The sequence below is a fragment of the Erpetoichthys calabaricus genome, chromosome 6 (assembly GCF_900747795.2).
Source record: "Erpetoichthys calabaricus chromosome 6, fErpCal1.3, whole genome shotgun sequence".
NCBI classification, from domain to species: domain Eukaryota; kingdom Metazoa; phylum Chordata; class Cladistia; order Polypteriformes; family Polypteridae; genus Erpetoichthys; species Erpetoichthys calabaricus.
Genome location: NC_041399.2, coordinates 163,436,346 through 163,458,690, shown reverse-complemented (window position 1 = coordinate 163,458,690; position 22,345 = coordinate 163,436,346). Strand labels below are relative to the sequence as shown.

At 38.6% G+C, this 22,345-nt stretch overlaps 1 protein-coding gene across 1 annotated transcript in view; it reads right to left on the bottom strand.

The window, feature by feature from the left end:
• oxsr1b (oxidative stress responsive kinase 1b) overlaps nucleotides 1-20,363 on the bottom strand; it is a 279,446-nt gene extending 259,083 nt beyond the window's left edge. Inside the window, exon 1 of the mRNA XM_028804090.2 lies at nucleotides 20,085-20,363. Coding sequence (XP_028659923.1) covers nucleotides 20,085-20,154 — 70 coding nt within the window. The 5' untranslated portion in view covers nucleotides 20,155-20,363. The remainder of the gene's footprint in view (nucleotides 1-20,084) is intronic.
• Between the last annotated feature and the right edge of the window lie 1,982 nt (nucleotides 20,364-22,345).

Genomic DNA, 22,345 nt, shown 5'->3' with positions numbered 1-22,345 from the left:
AATGGGTGTACCCTGAGACAGGCTGCTGCTCATCTTAGGACTGGTTTGTGCTTACAGCTCTAGTTACCCACAACTGGGCTTAAAATGAATAATGGATGTAATCTGGTCAGGGGAGGTGAAGGCAGAGTTAAAGTTACCAAGGTGTCATTCTAGCAGCTCGTCTTCCCTGCTACAAATTGCATAAAATTACACATCCAAACGCCTAGTGGTAAGGAAAATAGTGTATTTTTCACTTCACCCAAAGTGTAGAAGTCAATTACGGATGGACATAATTTTAGAACAGTTAAAAGATTTAATAATATGTTTAATTACTTAATATTTTATCCATGTTAAAACTGGTATTTCTGAATGTTCAATATTCTCAATATGTATTTATTGTAGTCAACGTGCAATGTTAAACACTGAACACAGTTTTAAGGATTACAAAGAAACACATAGTTCAGCAATGTGTTTAAACTAAACAGAGATGGATTGATTGGTATCACACTAGAGATATGCAGATCCACACTGTTTTGCAAAAAAACATTTTACATGGATCACAAATAGTTACACTACAGTCCTATAATGGATTAAATGTTGCTATTAGTACCTGACCTTCCAGCAATGAACTGGCACCACATCAACAGTGGGTACTTAAAGTATGCCCAGCAACATCAGGATAGGCTTTAGCCCCTATGACCATGAACCAGATTAGCAGGTTTCATGATTGATAAAGTATTTTCAGTTTTAAAGTGTATACAAGCCAGTTTCGCAATTCAAGGCAGGAATACAGTGATCCCTCACCTATAGCAGAAGTTACGTTCCAGACCAATCAGCAATTGGTGAAAATCCGCGATATAGAAAGACCATATAAATAAACATTTTTTTTATAGTTTAAGCCTTAAAATACCCCCCCTCATGGTTTAAACACATGTAAACTTATTAAAATAAAATAATAATAATAATAATAATAATTCATTACATTTATATAGCGCTTTTCTCAGTACTCAAAGCGCTACCCACACAGGGAGGAACCGGCAAGCGAACCCACAATCTTCCACAGTCTCCTTACTGCAAAGCAGCAGCACTACCACTGCGCCACCTGTGAGGACACACTTCGTAAACACATATGATATGTGGATGTCGGGCTAAGGATATGAGTAACATCTCTCTATTATAAACAAAAATCTTGGCAGAGAGACAAGGCTTGATCTTCTCGGAAGACAATCGACATCCCATGAGAGACATTTTAACGTCACTCAAGACAAGGCAGTTAGACAGAAGGACAGCTGTTGTACAAGCTTTTAAATGATCGACGCGCAGCGCAGAACAGGCATCTTGGCAGAAGCAGCACAAAGCCAGTAGCTGATCCTTCCGCTTCTCCATAGCGTGCGTTCAGCTCCCCCCCTTCACAACGCGAGTGGGAGAGACGTGAAGTGGCAGGAGTGTAGCGCGCCTCTGGGGGGTTGAGCGAAGCAATCAAGACCAGATCATCTTGGAGAGACACTTTGATGACACGCAAGACTAGACATTACAACCTTAGGAAGCAAAACCTGTGAAACGGTGACTTATGCACGTCACACCCTACTTACAAACAATTTAAAACAAGTTCACTGACATCTAACCTAGCAGTTGTTGGAATGCTTTTGGCAGACACACTTCAGGGAGGGAATCAAATCTAATGAAAAAAAAATAGATAACCAATAAATTGAACAAATGCAAGAGTCAACCAACTGAAACAGATGACAGAGAGCAGTGCCAGTTTTAGCTTATAGGCATATTACAGGCAATTGTAAAAGAAATATAGTAACACAGGAATAGATCTTGTAACAAAACAATAAAACAACAGATTAATTTTTAGCTATGTTTTTCAAATTATAACTGATGTAGCCTCTGTAAGAGTTCTTAACGGAGGGTAACTGAACGTTTGCCAGGAGTGCAGCTTGTATTTAAGAAGGGGAGTAGGCCAGCATCTGAAGAGAAAACGCAACAACCTGTAAAATAAACTTAGAAGCAGCTCAGATAATAATGTGGGGTTCTGGATTTTACAGCATTATTCACTAGTGGTAGCTTTAAAATATCTACCTTAATAAAATGTACAAGTATCTGTGTTTGTATCCAGTTGCTAGGATTTGCTAGGATTAATTAGAATTTAAAACAGGCACAGGGGCAAAAAGAAAAAAAACACAGATAATAAAAATACCAGATAAGAGTCTATAAATAAGAAAATTGGTCTTAACAGTCTATCTGTTGTTCATTTTTATATATCGGCAACAGCAGCATGGTAGCGACTTTCTTGCACCCACTCAGGCCAGGTGTACAAAGTTTATAATTGCAATACTAATGACTGATAACTGTGCACAGTGGGCAATCGATGAGTGAAAATAACAAATCGACACAGATGTCAGGGAAACCAAAGCCCCAACATAACTAGTTTTGACAGAGGTATAACTGAAACAGAATTCATGTGACTTAAGCAATATTGTATCGTGTTTGACTTTAACACATTTTTCTACATTTATAATTTTAATTAAATAAAATAGTAAAATTATTATTAAAAGTAAAATTTCCTGACTAATAAAATACCCAATTAATCAAAATAGATGGGATGGGAAAACTGGAAGTCATTTGCAAATTAAAGTAGCCACTTTTTTTTCTTTTTAAAGTGCTTTCTAAAGCAGCTTTAAATGACATCAAATCATATTCAAGACTTAAAGTTGAAAAAAATAAACATTAATATCAAAATGATCTCTGACATGCTGTTCAAAAAAGGCAGATTGTGTCCTGACATAACAAATGATAGATCAGTTATGCCTGCAGAAGATGTATCAGACAAACCAGGAGGCATAATATTTTAAAAAGAAGCAGGTTTGCTTATGGTCATCAGACCTTCCCAAGCCCCGTTGTATCTGCAGCCAGAACAGTAATGCCAGGTTTTCCCAGCAGGCATTAAATTAACCAAAGAGCAAGAAAGGCGTGGACTAGAGAGGGTAGTCTGAATTTCACTATGCCAGGCCCTGCACCCACTCAGTTACGGTCAGCCTTAAGCAATGTGATAATGTAGTCTGTTTCAAATCATCTTTCTGTTCAGAATGAAACCCATAAACAATGCCTACATGCCCTCCCTTACCGACCCAGCCCCCCATCAAAAGTGAACCTTTTATGTACAAGTTTTAATAAGAAATGCTTCCTTCACAAACTCATAAAAGCATGCTTGCAGCGCTCCAGGACATCTAGAAAGCATAACCAGTCTATACCAACACCCACGTGCTTTTTCCTGGAAAGCAAAAGCACAGATTTAGAAAAGCAAATGGAAATGTTTAAGGGCAAAGACAGGGTGAAGTTTAAAAAAAATATATAAAAATACTTAAAATTCCACAAGAAAAAAAATAGACAGATGTGGATTCAGGGATTTGCTAAGCTGCTCAGCAGAGAGAGAGAAAACTCCTAGTATCACACCAAAGACATTAAAAATGAACCATGGCTTTCAAAAGCAGAGAAGGAGGGGACGACTTGACAACAAAGGAAAGGGAGGAGGATTCCAAACATATCAATCTGCATTTAGTCCTCAGCTACTAATTATGTTTCAATAGACCTTTGATTGAAAGCTCATAGAAAGGTTTCTAGGAGCCAAGAGGAGGGGGGAAAAAACTTTTAATTTTAAAGCCTTTCATTGTCAGAACGTCTGCAGGTTTAACCTTCAAAAGGGTAGCAACAAATGACCCTTTAAATGTTGGAGACTCTACCGATTTTGAAGACAATTAAAGCAGGTAGAGTGATAATGATAAATCACATTGTACTCAGCACCTTTCTCAAAACTATAACACCATGACTAAACTTCAAATTATACATAAAATGTTCTGAAATCAAGCATACTGCTCTTATAAAAAAAAACAACACTCTATGGACAACACAAGGGAGTATATGGTGGGTAAACTGTATATACAGACTGGATCTACAATCGTCTACAGTAATCCCTCGCTATATCGCGCTTCGCCTTTCGCGGCTTCACTCCATCGCGGATTTTATATGTAAGCATATTTAAATATATATCGCGGATTTTTTGCTGGTTCGCGGATTTCTGCGGACAATGGGTCTTTTAATTTCTTGTACATGCTTCCTCAGTTGGTTTGCCCAGTTGATTTCATACAAGGGATGCTATTGGCAGATGGCTGAGAAGCTACCCAACTTATTTTTCTCTCTCTCGCGCTGACTTTCTCTGATCCTGACGTAGGGGGATTGAGCAGGGGGGCTGTTCGCACACCTAGACGATACGGACACTCATCTAAAAATGCTGAAAGATTATCTTCACGTTGCTACCTTCTGTGCAGCTGCTTCCTGAAGCGACATGCTGCACGGTGCTTCGCATACTTAAAAGCTCGAAGGGCATGTATTGATTTTTGACTGTTTGTTTTCCTCTGTCTCTCTCAATCTCTCTCTCTCTCTCTCTGTGCTCCTAACGGAGGGGGTGTGAGCTGCCGCCTTCAACAGCTTTGTGCCGCGGTGCTTCGCATACTTAAAAGCCAAACAGCCCTATTGATTTGTTTGCTTTTCTCTGTCTCTCTTTCTGACATTCTGTGCTCCTGACGCGCACTCCTTTGAAGAGGAAGATATGTTTGCATTCTTTTAATTGTGAGACGGAACTGTCATCTCTGTCTTGTCATGGAGCACAGTTTAAACTTTTGAAAAAGAGACAAATGTTTGTTTGCAGTGTTTGAATAAAGCTCCTGTCTCTCTACAACCTCCTGTGTTTCTGCGCAAATCTGTGACCCAAGCATGACAATATAAAAAAAACCATATAAACATATGGATTCTACTTCGCGGATTTTCTTATTTCGCGGGTGGCTCTGGAACGCAACCCCCGCGATGGAGGAGGGATTACTGTATTCCATATCTGGAGTGAAGGCATGGTTAAAAGAATGTGATCAAGCAGAATAAAATGCATTATATTCTGGTCTAACCGACTGCACCACTTTTAATCCTTTACACCTGTTGACTAAAATAAAACTGAATTAAATAAAAGAAGGCAACAGTTAAATGAGTAAAACTAATATTTAATGTAACGCATGAATTTATATTTCATTTTTAAAGTCACTGACATGTTAACCTTCGCTACTATAAAAAAAAAAAAATAAAAAAAATAGCAAAGCAAAGGTGGATGTGTTTCTCCAAACTGCTCTTCTCAAAGGCACAGGAACGTCAGTCAGGTCACATCAGGTCAGGTAGCATGCACTGGTACAGCGTGTTGCCACACCCACCACAAGACAAAACAGGTTGGGATCCCAGTTGGCAACCCCCCAGGCACACACACGGTCTAGTCCCACCCTTTAGAAATGACCACCTATCTGCCACAGCAGGTGTTTGGTGGGCGTCCCCTTGGCCTGGTCCAGCCACTGAGGACCCACAAGCCACATCAACCCCAGGGAATTGCATCTGCCATAACTGATGCTCCCTCACAATTCAGGTAATCTACCTCATTCAGATTACACAGATTAAAATACAAGTGATATCATGTATAATTCACAAATAAATTAACTGATGAGTTCTGAACCCTAATCCTCAAGTACACTTTTGTGGATTCATTCTTTTTGTTCTCTTTTACAAGGAGTAGGGATGCTGCAATGTGTTTTTTAGGGCAGTTACCGATTAATGATTTCATGTTACTGAATAGGTCTATTCCTTTAAAAAAAAAGTTTACACTAAGCTCCTTAATACCTACATACGTTGAAGCCTTATGTTCAACATTAGTGTTAACTTCAGCACGTTTATAATTATAAACCACAGTTGTTACCAGTTCATTTTTGTTAAATAACTTCAATTCTGTAGGTTTATTGTTCAGTGACCATAAAAATACCTAACTAAATTTCCCTTAAAATACATATTTTAACTAATTAAATGTGTACAGAAAATATCTATTCATAAAACATATGCCATTAAAGAAAGTGCTTCTAATAACTACAAACTGTCATATTGTTCAATTGTACATGTAATGTACTTATCTGAAACACGGGTTAATAAAAAAAAAAAAAAGAAAAAGAAAAAAGTAATTTACATCATTTGTCTAACAAATTCAGTTTAATCGATACTAGCAGCTAATCACAGCTTACATGTAAATATAAAAACACCTATTGGTTTTAATAATTTAAATCATTAATTGCACTACAGTTTTTTGCAATAAAAATACATATTTATTTATACAGTTTTTTTTCAATGTACTAGGTAGACATTCCTAATTCTTGAGGTGTATTTAAAAATATGAATTTTCATTTTAATCATGAAGTACTTGTTTCTTACAAAAACACACACAAACAAATAATAAACACAGTACAAACCTCTAAAAAGTTGCAAAATATATCAAATGTTCATAAATTGTTTATTAAGATGATACAAAGCTTACATGCTCAAAAGGTTTACAAGTAAAATAGACAAATGTTGTTGTTAAACTTCAAATCCTATTTTTACTATGCATCAATTTCTAATTCTTCTTTATTTAATTGAAAATGTTAGCTGCTGCACTTAACACAAGCTCACTCACCATCCAAACTCAGACAAGCTCTGTCCATTTTAATTAAAGGACAAAATAAAAATGTCTGAATTCATTAAAGTAGGTTGTCTTACCGTTTGCCTATTTGGAAAGGATGACTACTCTGATTCCTTTTCATCAGTTTATTACTCCACTTTCTTTAATGTAAAGGTTAATATTCCAATCTTCACTCTCTCTCTCTCTGGTAGTCTGCCTTGCTGATCTGCGTTTACAGGAAGTATGCAGCATAAAAAAAAGACATGTACCCTCAAATGCCATAATACATTTCATAAAGTCACACTACAACTAAATTACCGTAAGGCTTAGAAAAGCAGACACTGAAAACATTAGTTTTTGTGATCAGCCAGTTTATCAATCACCACTCAAGTCTTTTGCAGTGAAACTGTCCAATTTAGATTGGTGACTGATAGATTGAAGCATCACGGAAAAGTTGTTTTAGGCCTTTATGTGACACACTTTCTCAAACATCCAACTTAGTTTTTCTTAAAAAAAAAAAAAGTTATTGATTAGATTAATATTGAATACCAAGCAGTATTACCTTCTTCTCCCTTTAAACAAAGTGCCAGAAATATGTCTTTTACTTCTTCTTCTTCTTCTTCTTTCAGCTGCTCCCGTTAGGGGTCACCACAGCGGTTCATCTTTTTCCATATCCTCCTGTCCTCTGCATCTTGCTCTGTTATGTTACATCCACCACCTGCATGTCTTCTCTCACCACATCCATAAACTTCCTCTTATGCCTTCCTCTTTTACTCTTACCTGGCAGTTTCATCCTTAGCATCCTTCTCCCAATATACCCAGCATTTCTCCTCTGCACATGTCCAAACCAACACAATCTCGCTTCTCTGACTTTGTCTCCCAACCATCTAACCTGAGCTGTCTCTCTAATGTGCTCATTTCTAATCCTATCCATCCTCGTCACACCCAGTGCAAATCTTAGCATCTTTAACTCTGACACCTCCAGCTGTCTCCTGTTTTTTGGTCAGTGCCACCGTCTCCAACCATATAACATAGTTGGTCTCACTACCGTCCTGTAGACCTTCCCTTTCACTCTTGCTGATATGTCTGTCACAAATCACTTCTGACACTCTTCTTCACCCACTTCACATATCCTTCATAAAGGTATGTGTACAAAGCACAATTTCTTTAAAAGGTACTACTTGTAACTGTAAAAAACTAGAACTAGGTCATCAATCTAGCCCTCGTTCCTTATGTTGATGCAAAAAAAGCAGCAGAATGGATACGTTAATCTATCTCCACTTCATTGTCCTGTTTTTAGATATTGAGACATTTTAGCTTGGACAAGTCCTAAAAGCATGATATTCTAAGATATGAAGTGTTTACATTAAGAACTCCAAAAACTGATAATTCTTACACAAAAGCTGATTATCAGTCCCTTTTACTTGCAAGTCTGAAGATCAGAATAGTCATTTACCTAGCTAATGCTACTTTTACTACCCTGAAATAATTGTCACAACTGCTTACTCTTAATCTGAAAATTATAAGCATTTCCTATAGTCCCCATTAAAAAACAAAGTATTTTGATTGATGAAACAATGATTATGGTAATATAAAAAAACAGATCTAACAGGGTATACTGAAGGATAATAAAAATAAATTATTTTTAAAAATTCATAATGGGAATTAACCAGCTGTGCAGTGGAAGCAAGACATTGCCCTGCATGATATTTTCATGGACAAACATTTTTTTAACATTGTATGTTATGTGCCAGTCTATGTTACACTGGATATAAAATGTCCACATGCCCCTGCCAAAATCAAATTTTGTGTAATAAAAAAATGAAACCAACATAAATCCTGTCAGAACATATCTCACCTTTATTGCAAAATTGCCATCTATACAAAGAAGGTGAAAGCAAATCAGAAAATGCTTAGTGAAAAAAGGAAAAAGAAATCCTACAAAAACCTGGTTGCATTAGTGTGCACACCCTGTAATAATCAGAATCATTCAATCACAATAAGTCTCATCTCAAATAGTGGCTAATATACTCCTGACATCAATGAAAGTGGCTCTGATTTAGCTCAGATAAAGTTTGGCTGTTTCTGTAGGATTATTTTGATATACTCTTGGTTGCAACATACTCCAAAAGCCATGGTCCGCAAAGAGCTTTAAACATCCCATGGACCACAATGAACATGTCATTACCAAGTGGAGAAAATATGGTTCAACAGTGACTCTACTAAGATCAGGACGTCCCTCCAAGACTGATGAGAAGACAAGGAGAACACTGGTCAGTGAGGCCACCAAGAGTCCTACAGCAACATTAAAGGAGCTGCAGTGTTTCCTGGCAAGTACTGGTTGATCCATACATGTGACAATAATCAGTCATATTCTTCATATCTCTTGGTTGTGGGATACAGTAGCAGGATGAAAGAACTTTCTCACAAAGAAAAATATTCAAGCTGGCTAAACTTTATAAAAACGTAAGCCCAGTCATCCAAAACTATGTGGAAAAATTTATTATGGTCTGATGAGACCAAGGTTGAGCTATCTGACCATAATTCCAAAAGGTATGTGTGGCGCAAAAATAACGCAGCACATCATCAAAAGAATACCATACCCCACAGTGAAGCATAGTGGAGGCAGTGTCATGCTTTGGGGCTGCTTTCCTTCAGCTGGAACTGGGTATTTGGTCAAGGTGGATGGACTCATGAGTAATCCAAGTATAAGTCTATTTTGACACTAAAGCTTCAAGCATCTGCTAGGAAGCAGAAGATGAACAAGAACTTTACCTTTCAGCATGACAACGACCCAAAGCATACATTAAAATCAACAAAGCAATGGCTTTATCAAAGAAAGATCAATGTTCTGGAATGGCCCAGCCAGAGCCCAGACCTTAATCCAATTGAAAATATGTGGGGGTGACCTGACGAGAGATGTGCACAGGAGATGCCCTCATAAATTTCACAGATCAGTAGGAGTGGGCAAAAAAAAACAAACAAAAAAAAACTTGCCAAGTCCAGACATGCCAAACTGATAGATTCTAACCTAAAAAGACAGAGTGCTGTAATACCATATAATCAAGGTGCATCAACTAAGTATTAGTTTATCGGGTGTTCACACTACTACAACCAGATTTGTGTATGATTTCTTTCTACTTTTTTCACTAAACAGCTTCTGATTTGTCTTCATCTTCTTTGTACTGTATAGATTGCAATTTTGCAATAAAGGTGGAATAAGGTCTAATATGATTTACCTTGGTTTTTTTTTTTTTTACATAAAATATACAATCTTGGTAAGGGTGTGTGGACTTTTATATGCACTGTATGCATCAGGTGGAGCAATTTTAGAAAATTAATGGTCTTCAAAAAGTGAGTCAAATAATGGTATGACATCAGTGAACCATTATTACAGTACTGAAGGTTTAAACAAAACATTTTAGTATCAGTTTATGAACTGTTGCCTCTTCTAGAGAAAACAAAAGACAATGATTTAAAATTTGGCAAATCTTGATGAATAAAGCCAAGAATGTGTCATGTGGAAATGCATGTGCAACCCTAGTATCAATCTTTAATGATACTGTACGCCCATTGTCTTATAACTAAAAGCTGTTGCTTGACCAAAATGTTGACGTGATTGTCAGAGTATGATGGAAACCCTATGGGAAAGGGCAAGATATAGGGCTGACAGTTTAAACTTTACTATTTGAATATTTTTTGAATATATTTTAAGTAGTCTTATTCAAAGCCAAAAACTGACAATCAAACACAAAAGAACAATGGTTTGTTTTAGCTCACAGTCATTTAGGTATTGCTGTATTTTGCAGACCTGTTTTTGCATATCACTTCCACAGTAAGCCTTTGTGTATTTTTGAATAGCAAGTTGCATCATCATTAGTAAAACAGACATCCTTCTGTTTCATAAACACACCCCTACACAACACATCTTAAGACAGATCTGTTTTTCCCACACTGCTCTAAGTTTGGATCTACTTTAGCCCTAAAAACAGGGCTTTTCCAGCACCCTGAACGCATTGTCCTGCTACTGATCCCTTTCTTCTTCACTCTTGATCCTGAAATTCCTGACTAATGCTACAACCGTTAAGCGTGCCGTTGCAGTAAGCAAAAGCTGGTTTCCCTTCTCATTAACAACAATGAAAAATACCAGTAACTGTTTCTGATTTTATTTTTTTATATAACAGCATTAAAAGTCACCATTTTAAGGAGTATTTTCATGGTCAGCAATGCAATCCAACATGTGTTTCCACACAGTCTGCTTATAATAATAATAATAATAATAATTCATTCATTACATTTATATAGCACTTTTCTCAGTACTCAAAGCGCTATCCACACAGGGAGGAACCGGGAAGCGAACCCACAATCTTCCACAGTCTCCTTGCTGCAAAGCAGCAGCACTACCACTGCGCCACAGTCAACTGCTGACTTGACACATAATGCTTAAAAACAATTCCATAAAACAATGACACATAAATAAAAATTTTCAGGTGCTGCAAATCTAAAGTAGACAAAAAAAGATAAATCAAGTCTAATTTAGTCCTGTATGTTATTGTTTATCGTGTATGTTATTCTGCTCCTGCCTCCAACTGATCAACTGCCTAGGCGTCTTATGTTTTGCTTAAAAATGTGCTCAGCATTGTTTTGTTAACATTCAAACTCATTTTTACAAATATTTTCTAAGTTGCTGTGAATGACCACATAATACTAAAAAAAATGCTTAAAGATCATTTTAATGTAACATTTGGTGCATTCAGTTGTTCTCATTTGTTAAACACACAGTGCGTCAATTTATATAAAAGAGATGAGTATCGGGATTGCACCTCCTGAAGTCTACAAACGAAAAACAAGCATTGGTGGTAATAATATTTATAATAGCATTTAACCCACTTGAACATTAACAAGTAGTCCATTCCCCTAACCCCCAACATATGTTATGTGCATTTCAAACAGCGCAAAGAGTGCCCGGCTCTGTTTTCTCTTTGATTACATCAATTAGTGTGCATAAAAAAAATCCATTTTTTGTAAAGGGCTGTGTTTTTAACTATCATATGACTTGGAGTTTTTCAAGCAGCAATGTAAGGTTCATAAGCACTTTGTATGTTACAAGGACACCTCAAGAAAAAAGTACCAATTTTAATAATTGTTTAAATATAACAAGCCACACAAAGCACAAATGTACATTTAGAAAATCAGAATTTTTTATTGCATTTAAGTATATCATTATTTTTTAAATAAACAAACATTCAAACTTTAATTTTCAGTTTATTTGAAGGAAACTCTTCTCTCTTTACAGAGAAGGACCAGAAGTATCTATATATATAATTCACTAAGCCAGAAGACAAGTGGCCGACCATGGAAAGCACGCTGGAAGGGGCGTGGATTCACTAAACCGCCGACAAGTAAGACGCCAATGGCGCACGCAGGAAGGAGCCACGCCCACCAACTCTTAGACCATTGGATACGACGAAAAAATCACAGTCACGCTCACCAACTCGGACGCAACGCCTCGAAAAACATGCCGTCATTTCTGTTTGTCTGTGCCACAGTCCACTTGCAGCTCTGAGCCACGTTGACTTTTCATTAGTCAACCTCAGTGGAATCTTGGTTCACACAGAGGCAGCGCCAGAGAGAGACAGAGGCACACACAGGCAGCGCGAGAGAGAGAGCCGCGCGCGCACACACAGGCAGCGACAGAGGCACACACAGAGGCAGCGCCAGAGAGACAGAGGCACACACACACACACACACACACACACACACACACACAGGCAACGCCAGAGAGAGACAGAGGCATACACAGGCAGCGCAAGAGAGAGAGACGCGCGCGCACACACACAGAGGCAATGCCAGAGAGAGAGACAAGCGCACACACAGGCAGCGCGCGAGAGAGAGCCACGCACACGCACACACACAGAGGCAGCGCGAGAGAGAGCCGCGCGCACACACACACACACACACAGAGGCAGCGCCACAGAGAGACAGAGGCACACACAGGCAGCGCAAGAGAGAGCCGCGCAATCCTTTAAAACTGAAGTTAAAACACAATGAAGGAAGCAGTCTTTAAAAACCAATAAGCCCTGTGCCTCTTTTTCATTAGCGTCTCACCTGCTTCAGGCCCTGCAACAGTCGAGACGCTCTCTCTGCAGCTGACCTTCTCTGTGCCTGACTCCACTACTGTCAGTTGCCTGATTAAAAATGGCCTTTTGAAGGTGAGCTATGGACCCACTATACCACAGGAACACATTGCCTTCGAGCTTGCTCTCGCTCACACTTAACGTACCGGCTTTCTCTCTCTCTCCTCACTCGCTTGCTCGCTCACACACTGCACAGGGGAGAAATGCCCGAAGCACGAGTCTACCCTGAAACCGTTTCAGCCACACTTCCAAGCCCCTTGCTACACTGTGAGTGCGATGATTATTTATTTAAAAATGGGCTTTTGAAGGGGAGCTGTGGACCTGCTATACCACAGAGATCACCTGTGACATTGCCTTCACTTTGTTTTCCTTTTATTTATAATCCTGTTGAGCAGATCAGACACCCAGGCAAACAACACTGAATAATCAATAGCTGCAACTACTTTGCCCGCCCCCACTCCTCACCTGAGTCGGTTTCGTCTCTGTTCAGCAGTGTTTGCCAAACTCGGTCCTGGTGAACCCCTGTGGCTGCAGGGTTTTGTTCCAACCAGATTCCTAATCATTAATGCCGGTGAAACTCATCCGGGATAAGTCGGTTTTTCAAACGCAGCCGTGCAGCAGATTAGTCTAGCAAGATGTAATAATCCGAGATGAATGCGCGCCCTTGCGCTGAGTGAAAACCCAATATATATTGACTCTACAAAACATGATCAGCAAGTCTTTGATAGGCTGCAACAAAATGATGAAAGAACGGGCGCATTTTTTTCACACAAGCTGAGTGGGTGGGTGTTAGTTAGTTAATTAGCAACTCGAAGGATTTCAAGATATAACATACACAAGAGGTAACACTGCAAAAGCGTCCCAAACCAGAAAAGACAGCTGGCAAAAAGTGGCTGACAAATTAAACGCGTGTGCATTGTACTTACTGAAAGCAGCGTTACGGATTTTCCAAATGTTCATTTTTTTTCCCTCTGCTTAAAAACATTGAAAAAGCGGCGCTGATTGGTTTGTAGTGTGTAAAACAGTTTGTTTGTCGCGGATAATTTGCTATCCACACAGGGAGGAACTGGGAAGCGAACCCACAATCTTCTACTGTCTCCTTACTGCAAAGCAGCCGTACTACTACAGCGCCACAAGGCAGTTAAAGAATGCACCAGGCCACATGTTCATTTTTCCCCTGTGCTTAAAAGACATTAAAAAACTGTTTCTCAACTGTGACTCCGGAACAACTCAGTACGCAAAAAGCGGCCAGAATTGCAAACAACAATGAAAACTCTACATGACTCACAGGGAGTGATGGGCCGCTCGATACTAAGGTTTCGATACTGTGTCGAGCTTTCGAAGCACTGCAGATTTTAATACTTGATCGAATAATGACATCTGTAATTTAAGGATTTCACATTTTCTTTCTCAAATGTGCTTACCTATATCATGGCAAAGTACAGGGATAAACCTTTATTTTCTGTCTACTCCGTTTTAATTAAGACAGACCAAAGAAAACACTTAAGGCTATTAAATGTGATCTCAAGAAAAGATCAGGGTTAATTATAATACTAATAACAGGAGCGATTATAATGATACAGTGCAAAAGTAAATACTAATTGAAAGAGCCGGGAATGCATGAGGTGAGGCGTCTTATTTTGTTTAATTCTTTGCTATCGTATAGTGCATTCTGCCTGTCGTCGTTAGTTATATTTATATTTTTTAGACATCAGACACTAGAAGCTGCTGACGAACCCTTCTCTTCGTTGTCAGTCTGTAGCTACGAAAAAATAAAAGCAATACGACTTTTAACAGACGTCATTGAAGTGTATCATAAGTTTCTGTAACGTTAATGAAAATGGCCAGGAGGTGTCACGAGAGAGGTGAGTGTCAACTGCTTCGAAGCTTCGATACGATTTCCGACACAATTGCTTCAAACGTGTTGATGCTTCGTGAGGCTTCACCCCGCCCATCACTACTCACAGGTTACTGAACGAGAAATCAGCAGACTAGCATGATGGATGGGGCGTAATGGGCGTCCTTCCCCTCTTCTCCGGATTTTTCAAAGGTTAATTTTTTCCCTGTGCTTAAAAATCATTAAAAAAGCGGCCTGATTATGCGGTGTATGGTACGCCGCGGGTTGGCTAGTACACTATAATTACTCAGGCTGGCAACATAAATGCATGACAGTTGTATCTATGTGAGCAGGGATCCTGAAAGTGACCAGTAAAGCCAGATGTAAGAATAATTACTAACTCAATAAGATCTATGAGCCTAAGAGCTTTACAAGCCTATATGCAGAATCTAGATAAACACATAAGCACATATTTTATTAATATTAAAAAGTTAACCCTATCATAGTAATGTGCAAAGAAATTACTTACAAGCATGTAGTCTTCATCAGGTCCTAAAATTAGTTAAATCTGACATCATGTGAAAAACACAGCAACAGTTTTTACTTTGTCATTATTTAACAAAATATAAGGCAACATGTAGATGTACATACATGAAAACGTAAGTTCACCAATAGGCAGGTGCTGCTAAACAAGTGCACTTGATTTATTGATGATCAGAAAGTCCCACCACGTCCATAAAAAAGCAGAGAATTTTGCTCTTTAAAGAGGGACCTGAATGTCTCAGAGGTTTTATTTTTTAACCAAAACTGCTGTTTATAATAAGCTCAAAGTCTTTCATGAAGTAAACATCAGCTGTCTCATTCACATGTGTTGTATGTGAAGAACCGTTCTTTGTGAAAGATAATTTATGCAAACCCCTTAATAGTATTATTTTGGTACAGTTTATAAGGAACTAACAAGGCCTGGCTGTTATTGTAACTTATTTCATTTTAGGATCTAACCCTTACAGAGCATGCCAAATCAAACTCAATGGGACATGTACACTGCCAGGTGTTATAGGATACTTACAAATAAACTACAGTACCATAAAGGGTTAAATAATTTTGTTTTACATTTTTCTCCACAGCTTTTAAATAGGAGTGTCCTTATTAAAAATTCTAATTAATGTAGGTCAACTGAAATGTTACTACAATGTCAACATTAATTTAGAAAAGGCACAGTAAATTTTATTGAAAAAAATGGAAAATTGTAAAAATGAGACATATACGTATTTATTTTCCCCTCCAATTTGTATAAAAATAAACTGCTTAATTAAAGCACACAAGTTAATTATAACCATATTTTCTTTTGATTTATGAATATTAGTCAAAGTAAGGTGAGGGGTCATATTCTTCAACAACAGTACTACATACAGTACTTTGCTGAATGTTACTTTTAATTTGAAAGTCTCTCCACTCTCATGGTTTGTCCTTTTTAAAATTATTTTATTGTTACAGCATATTAGTACATTTTCATGGAGGAGTAGAAATCTTAAACACAATCTGCAGTTACATTGTTGAGTTTACGTGATGAAAGTCACTGCTCCTTGGCTGGCTCTGGACTTGTCACAGCTTGACTGGAAAAAAAAAATTAAGTGTGCTATATTTGGCTCCAAAAAAAAAAGGATCTGTCTCCTGCATTTTTAAGCTTAAGAGTCACTGGCAACCTAGTTAATGTTTTCACCTGAAAATGCATGTCACAATAATTATTAGCATATCATTTTTTTCTTCCAGCATGAAGAATTATATACAAAAGTATTTTAAGATCCTCTGTGTTGGATTAGATTACAGGTTAACGAAGTGTTCTAGACCAAGTGTTGAGAAGTTGAGTTCCATTATCTGGTCAATCTCGACAGCTACAGTTGCTGATCTTGTTGCTGCAGGATGTCAGATTAAACAACTAGTTATCGCAGTGTATGTCAAATTAAATGACTGCTTGAACATTTTCCAGCACAGTTTCACATTTCCAAAGTATAACCAGCAGGTTTTGAAGGTGCAACAAGTTCAGCTATAATCACTGACTTTTTTTTTTCTTTTTATCCCATTTTGTGATGGTATGTAAAACAAGCCACATCAGACAAACAGGTCAGATCCAAAACATCTTATTCCTTGCAGATGCAGCACATGCATTGTACTTCCAGGTGAATGCTCATTGGTGGTCAGCTCTCTCACAAACACATAAGCCCACGCCTGCAACTTAAGACATAATCAAACCCATTTGATTTTGTTGGGATAAGTCACAGACGGGATGGCCTAAGTCACTGGGTATGTCAGAGTACACAACTGCAGGTCTTGGGAACATGCTGCAACTTCCTCCAACTTGCTAAGATTATGTAAATGACGTGTGCTACTGAAAACAGGAGGAAAGCCATGGAATATGGCATGGCCTTAAGTTATGCCATTAAGTCTTAGGCTACATTTGGCTTAACCAGATTGTTTTAAAATGCAATTAGAATTGCACACAATCATTTTGTGTGATATTATTATTAGATCTTGAGAAGACCCCTTTAACAGAGGTCACTCTCAAGTATACATTACAAGTGAAGGAGCACAAAAAGACTGACATTTCCACAGTTGCACAAGCAATCAGAGGCAAGGACTGAACCTGAAAGTTTGTGGTTTAAAATGTTAGGTCCAAAGTTTTAACCACTAGGCAATATTGAATGTAGTTCCACTGCATTATTGGCTCTACCTAAACAAATGACATTTTTTTCCTCACAATTGTTAGTCTTATTCATGGCATCTGTACATAGAATACAACAAATGAATTCTGGGTCTAAATAACTAGCAAATTAAGAATTTGATTGCTGTTGATTAGCCTCTCATGTACTGCATTTATCACTAACCTCATTTTAAACTGCAAGGAGCACTTTGCACTTGTCAGGATTTAACTGCAAGTCTTTACCCAGTTTTTGGAGATCAGCCGTTTACAGATTTTTAAGCACAGTCCTAACAATCATTTTAAGAACACAACTGTTAACAATAAATGTAATGACAAGAACAAGCCAGCCAGCCACTTGTAGCATACCTCTACACTACAGTACTCTTGTTCTTGCATGACAAGATTAACGCTGATATCTAAAGACATCAAAGATGCTAACTGCAACAGCTCACTATTTTTAACAGCTCTTTATTTGAAAATGTTTTATCATTTATCTGCTACAAGGAGGCATTCAAAACTATTACTCTAATAAAAAGGTGAGGATATATGAAATTATTCATTGAGACATGGAGTGGCTAAGGTGGTTAACAGATGCTGATGCAGAAAGTGTTACTGGCATTGGGATTATTTTGAAAAAAAAAAAATGATAAGATGAATGAGGCTAGTGGTGCATACTAGGCGAGAATAACAAATGAGAGATGTTCCAAAAATAAAATCTAGAAGCTGTCCTCCAAACTGATATCTAATGAAGATTCTCCAATACTAAAGAAAAATGTCACATTTGAGTAGCATGTGTATGGATTATGATAGTAAAATGTAAACAATACATTTTCAACAATAAAGCTGAAAGGAAAGAGATTGACTAGATGAATATGCTGTGAAAAGCATACCCCAGACACAGACAGACCGACACCCGGATGTCCAAAACACACTTCCTTTTATTTTCCTACAGCACCACAATGCCTCCAACCCTCGACTTTCTCTTTCCTTTCACCTTCGACCTCCTCTCGCCCTCCTCACAAGCTTCGTCTTCTTCTTCCTCCCAACTCTGGCTCCGCTAGTGGAGGGAGGCGGCCCCTTTTATTATGACCCGGATGAGCCCCAGGTGCTCCCCCTGACATCCATTCCTGGTGTGGCGGAAGTGTCAGGAGAGCACTTGGAAGCACACCGGGTGCCCTTGGGATTACTTCCGGCAGCACTTCCTGGTGTGGCGGAAGTGCTGCCATCCAGGACTCCCTAACTGTCCAGGCGCCCCCTGGCGGTGGCCACGTCTTCTCACAGTGGTGAGTGTCCTGACTCCATTCCTGTGGCCCCCAATTAGGCCCGGGCGGCTGCCCTCTCGTGGCCGAGGAGAAGTATCGTCCAACTCGGGGACTGTCCAGGCGTCCCGGCCGGGCAGTGTCCCCGCTCATCCGTGACAATGCATACCTTCAAGGTTGAGGAGGAACATAACTGTACAGTTGAGAAAAGGGACTGGTGTAGCGAGGATAAATCATGAGGTAAAGAGTAACTGGATCTGGAGGTTTAGGCAAGTGAAGTAATTAAGTGAAACATACTTTGTGTAGATGAGGCAATAAAGAAAGCTGAAATAAATATGGATGAAAGGAATGCACCTCTGACTTCCACAATTAAATGATGAGAAAGAAGAAACCTGGATAAACCAACATTCTTACATTATGACCTTATAAAACTATACTGTTCATTAAGCAAGTCATCAATAAATAATTGAAATCATTGCCAAAGAAAGAATTGGTGAAAACAGCTCAGGGTATTTAGGAGTTAATGACAATACTACAGTTTTTACCATAACTGACAAGTGAAAGTCTACCTGTCAGAACAGAAAAACTCAATTGTTGCTGTGGGCATGGCTGAAAGGAGCATTGAGGAGTTTGGGACTGAAGAATATCTAGAGTACACATTCACTGACAACTGGTAGGTTACCATGAACCAAACAGCTTTAAAAGAACCCTTTGTACAAGACTTAAATTCCAGAGAGGTGATTTTGTACAAGACTTAAATTCCACAGAGGTGCATAAAATCATACTTCATCTATCACTGATAGCAGTTGATTCAGTTTAGATCTTTACACTTTTCTTTATACTTTTCCATTGGATTTGTATTTTTACATGTACACATACAAACACTATCCTTTTTGTATAAAACCGTAATCAGTGAAGAGGCTTTGGATATGGAATTCTTGAGAAATGTCCCAGACAAGAACAATAAAAAAACTTTTAACTACTTCTAATGTTATAAAATGAAGCAACAATCTGTAAATCATATGAAAGCAGCTATGAGTGACTCATTCACAAGCGGTTTGATATTCTTCTATTACATTGAAAAGAGGAATGATGCGACACGGTGTTAGGCTGTCTATCCCCAGAAACTGACAGACGCAAGAAAGGGCTATCAAATTCTTGACACCGCATGTACTCGCACAGCCCTTATGACTGAGCTTAAATAGTATCCGATGCTACCGACTCTCCTTTGGTTCAAGACACACGGGGAGACAGTTCCCAAGCGGCGATACATATGCGATAGCAGGCTAAGCGGTCGAGACACTTTCAAGTTGCTTTAGGGCAAACAGGCCTTACTCACTCTGCCACCCTCTTGCACACCCACCTCTTTGCAGTGTGTAAGACTGTCAGTGTGCGGGGGAGCGCAGCCCCACGGGCCTTCTGTGCACCACCCACCCCTCAACTCCTATAACACCACCGGCAAGCGCCGATCTTGTGGACCGGTTAACTGCACAATTCACAGTGAGATCGGCATTCTAACACTACAGTATACACGCAGCCACCAGAAGCTCAACCAAAGCCGGTAACACCACGTCAAAACACAAAGTTGTCATAAGTGAAAAAGCCTTGTCCGATTAGCAGCCGCACAAAGCACACCACGCTGCACACTCACCTATCACCTCCTGCAGCTCGTAGTCATCTTTATTGATGGACCAGGGCAGAGAAGCGAGCTCCTCGGACATGGCTTTCGTCTGGGGCGTGAAGTGCAGAGCTGTAGTAACACCGAGGAGATCCCCGTCTTCAAATACGATCCCGTAGATTTAAATTCCAAGGCGGAACAGAGAGACACTCCCCCACCTACCACCCTCCCTTCTTCCTTCCTTCCTCCCTCGCTCGTTTGCAATCTTTCACAGCTCCCCACCAACTATCAATTCCCAAACTTTGCCACTAACCGGAGCAGCCCCGCCCACCACGCTGAAAACGTTTCCACGCAGCTTAACGTAACCTGAAGCCAGAAGCGGCCATATTGAGTGTGTCAAAAGGATATTTTAAGGACCACATCGAACAGCGTAGTGCAGATTATAAAAAGTGATAGCTGCTGAAGTTTAAAAATAAAACCATTTACTTTCAAAAAGTAAGACCACAGTTATTTAAGTTGGGCATGGACCACTATCCTTCTGTGTAAAACTCATGATCGCTGTGAAAAAAATAATAATAAATTCGTATTTTAAATAAATAATGAAATCATTTTAATCTATGGGTTTGTTTAAATTTAAACGGGAACATTGTAAAAAGAAGGATTGGTCTGCTCTGTAAAAGTAATTCAAAAGTGACAAGAAGTGGCGTTATCTGACGAGTTTGTACTCTTGACAGTATTTACTATGCTAAGTGCACAATGCATTTCTGAATATTTGTAATTGGCATACAATTTCAATTCATCCTGCACAATAAAACGGCTCCACCTTTTCAATGGCGAAGTTCAAGAGTGACTTACTAACAGTACTGCTGTTGACCAATCGTAGCTTTGGTGCGAGTCCATAGTCCCCGCCTATTTCGGGTCAATGGGCGTGTCTTTTGGATGAGCTGGCAAACATCCGTTTTGTACACAATATTAGAGAAGTACTGATTGGTTGTTGTCCAATCAGTCAACGGCAGCATGAAGGAACTTCGGTCTTCTGTGTTGGATTATTGTAGGAGAAAGGCGGGTATACTTTGAGAATGTAACGTATGTCAATGTAGTGATGTATTAGCATAGGTTTTCGTTTGCCAATAATGTATCAAATTCAAATCATCGTTTGCATGTCAGAATGTTCATTTTGCTCAGATGTTTCTAGTACTTAAATACAATGCACTGAGTCATTTTTAAGACGATTATGTTCCATAGAGGTGGATTCAGTAATTGTAGATGAAAATTGCATAATACTATATACACTTTTACAGCGAAACTAATTACCTTAACATTTGTAGCCTCAAGAAACATTTTTCGGTTAAAGCTGAAAAATGTCATTTTTGTTCATTACAACATAAGCTGTGTGTAGCTTAGCATTCTCGTATCAAGTCTTTAAATAACCCCGCTTTGAATCGGTGTGTCCTGTCTGAATGTTTCTCTCGTACACCTAATGTTGTTCATACATCCATTTAATTTAGGGCCTCGGAAAACTAGACTCATCTTAGCAGCTTCAAGATGAGGGCAGGAATCGGACCTGTCCTGGGCAGTAGACATCTATAGCAGAGTTTCCCAAGTTCAGTCCTGGTGTACCACTGTGATTACAGGCTTTCTTTTCATTGGTTTCACAAATCACTAAAATATACATATATAAAATCTGTATAATTTTTTAAATATGTTTATTTGTTTCTTGAGTTTCTTTAAAGTTTTAATTTCCCCTTTGGGGTGAAATAAAGTATATATATCTAATCTATCATGTTTACATTAGGAAGAAATTTAGATGTATGTTTTCTTTGTCATAGATTTAGACAACTTTCTTTTGCCATTTTACTGCATTTTACCTCTTTTCTGTGGAGAGTGCTCCTCAGATTTTATCGAGACACTGACAATGAGTGCTGACCAGTGTGGGCACGGGTGCAAATAACCCTGAATGTTAAAGTAGACTTCAATGTTACATTTATTTGTGTGCTAATTAGTAATACAATGCTTAATTAAATTGTCAGTCCTGTGGGCCACTGTAGCTGCATGTGTTCATCCCAACCACATTCTGCTTTTATCTGGACTCCTGCCTTTATTAAACAAGCTGTTATTTTTGTTTGATTCCAAGAATTACAAAATCGGTTTTCTGTTTTTTTTAGGAAAATGTATCAAGAATCTGCATGTGTGGCATTAGTTAATGTTCATTTTCTTACTTTTTAATATTTTACTCTCTTTTATGATCTGATCATGTAAGACTTTTCTTATTAATTAGCTCAGAAGTGAATTAT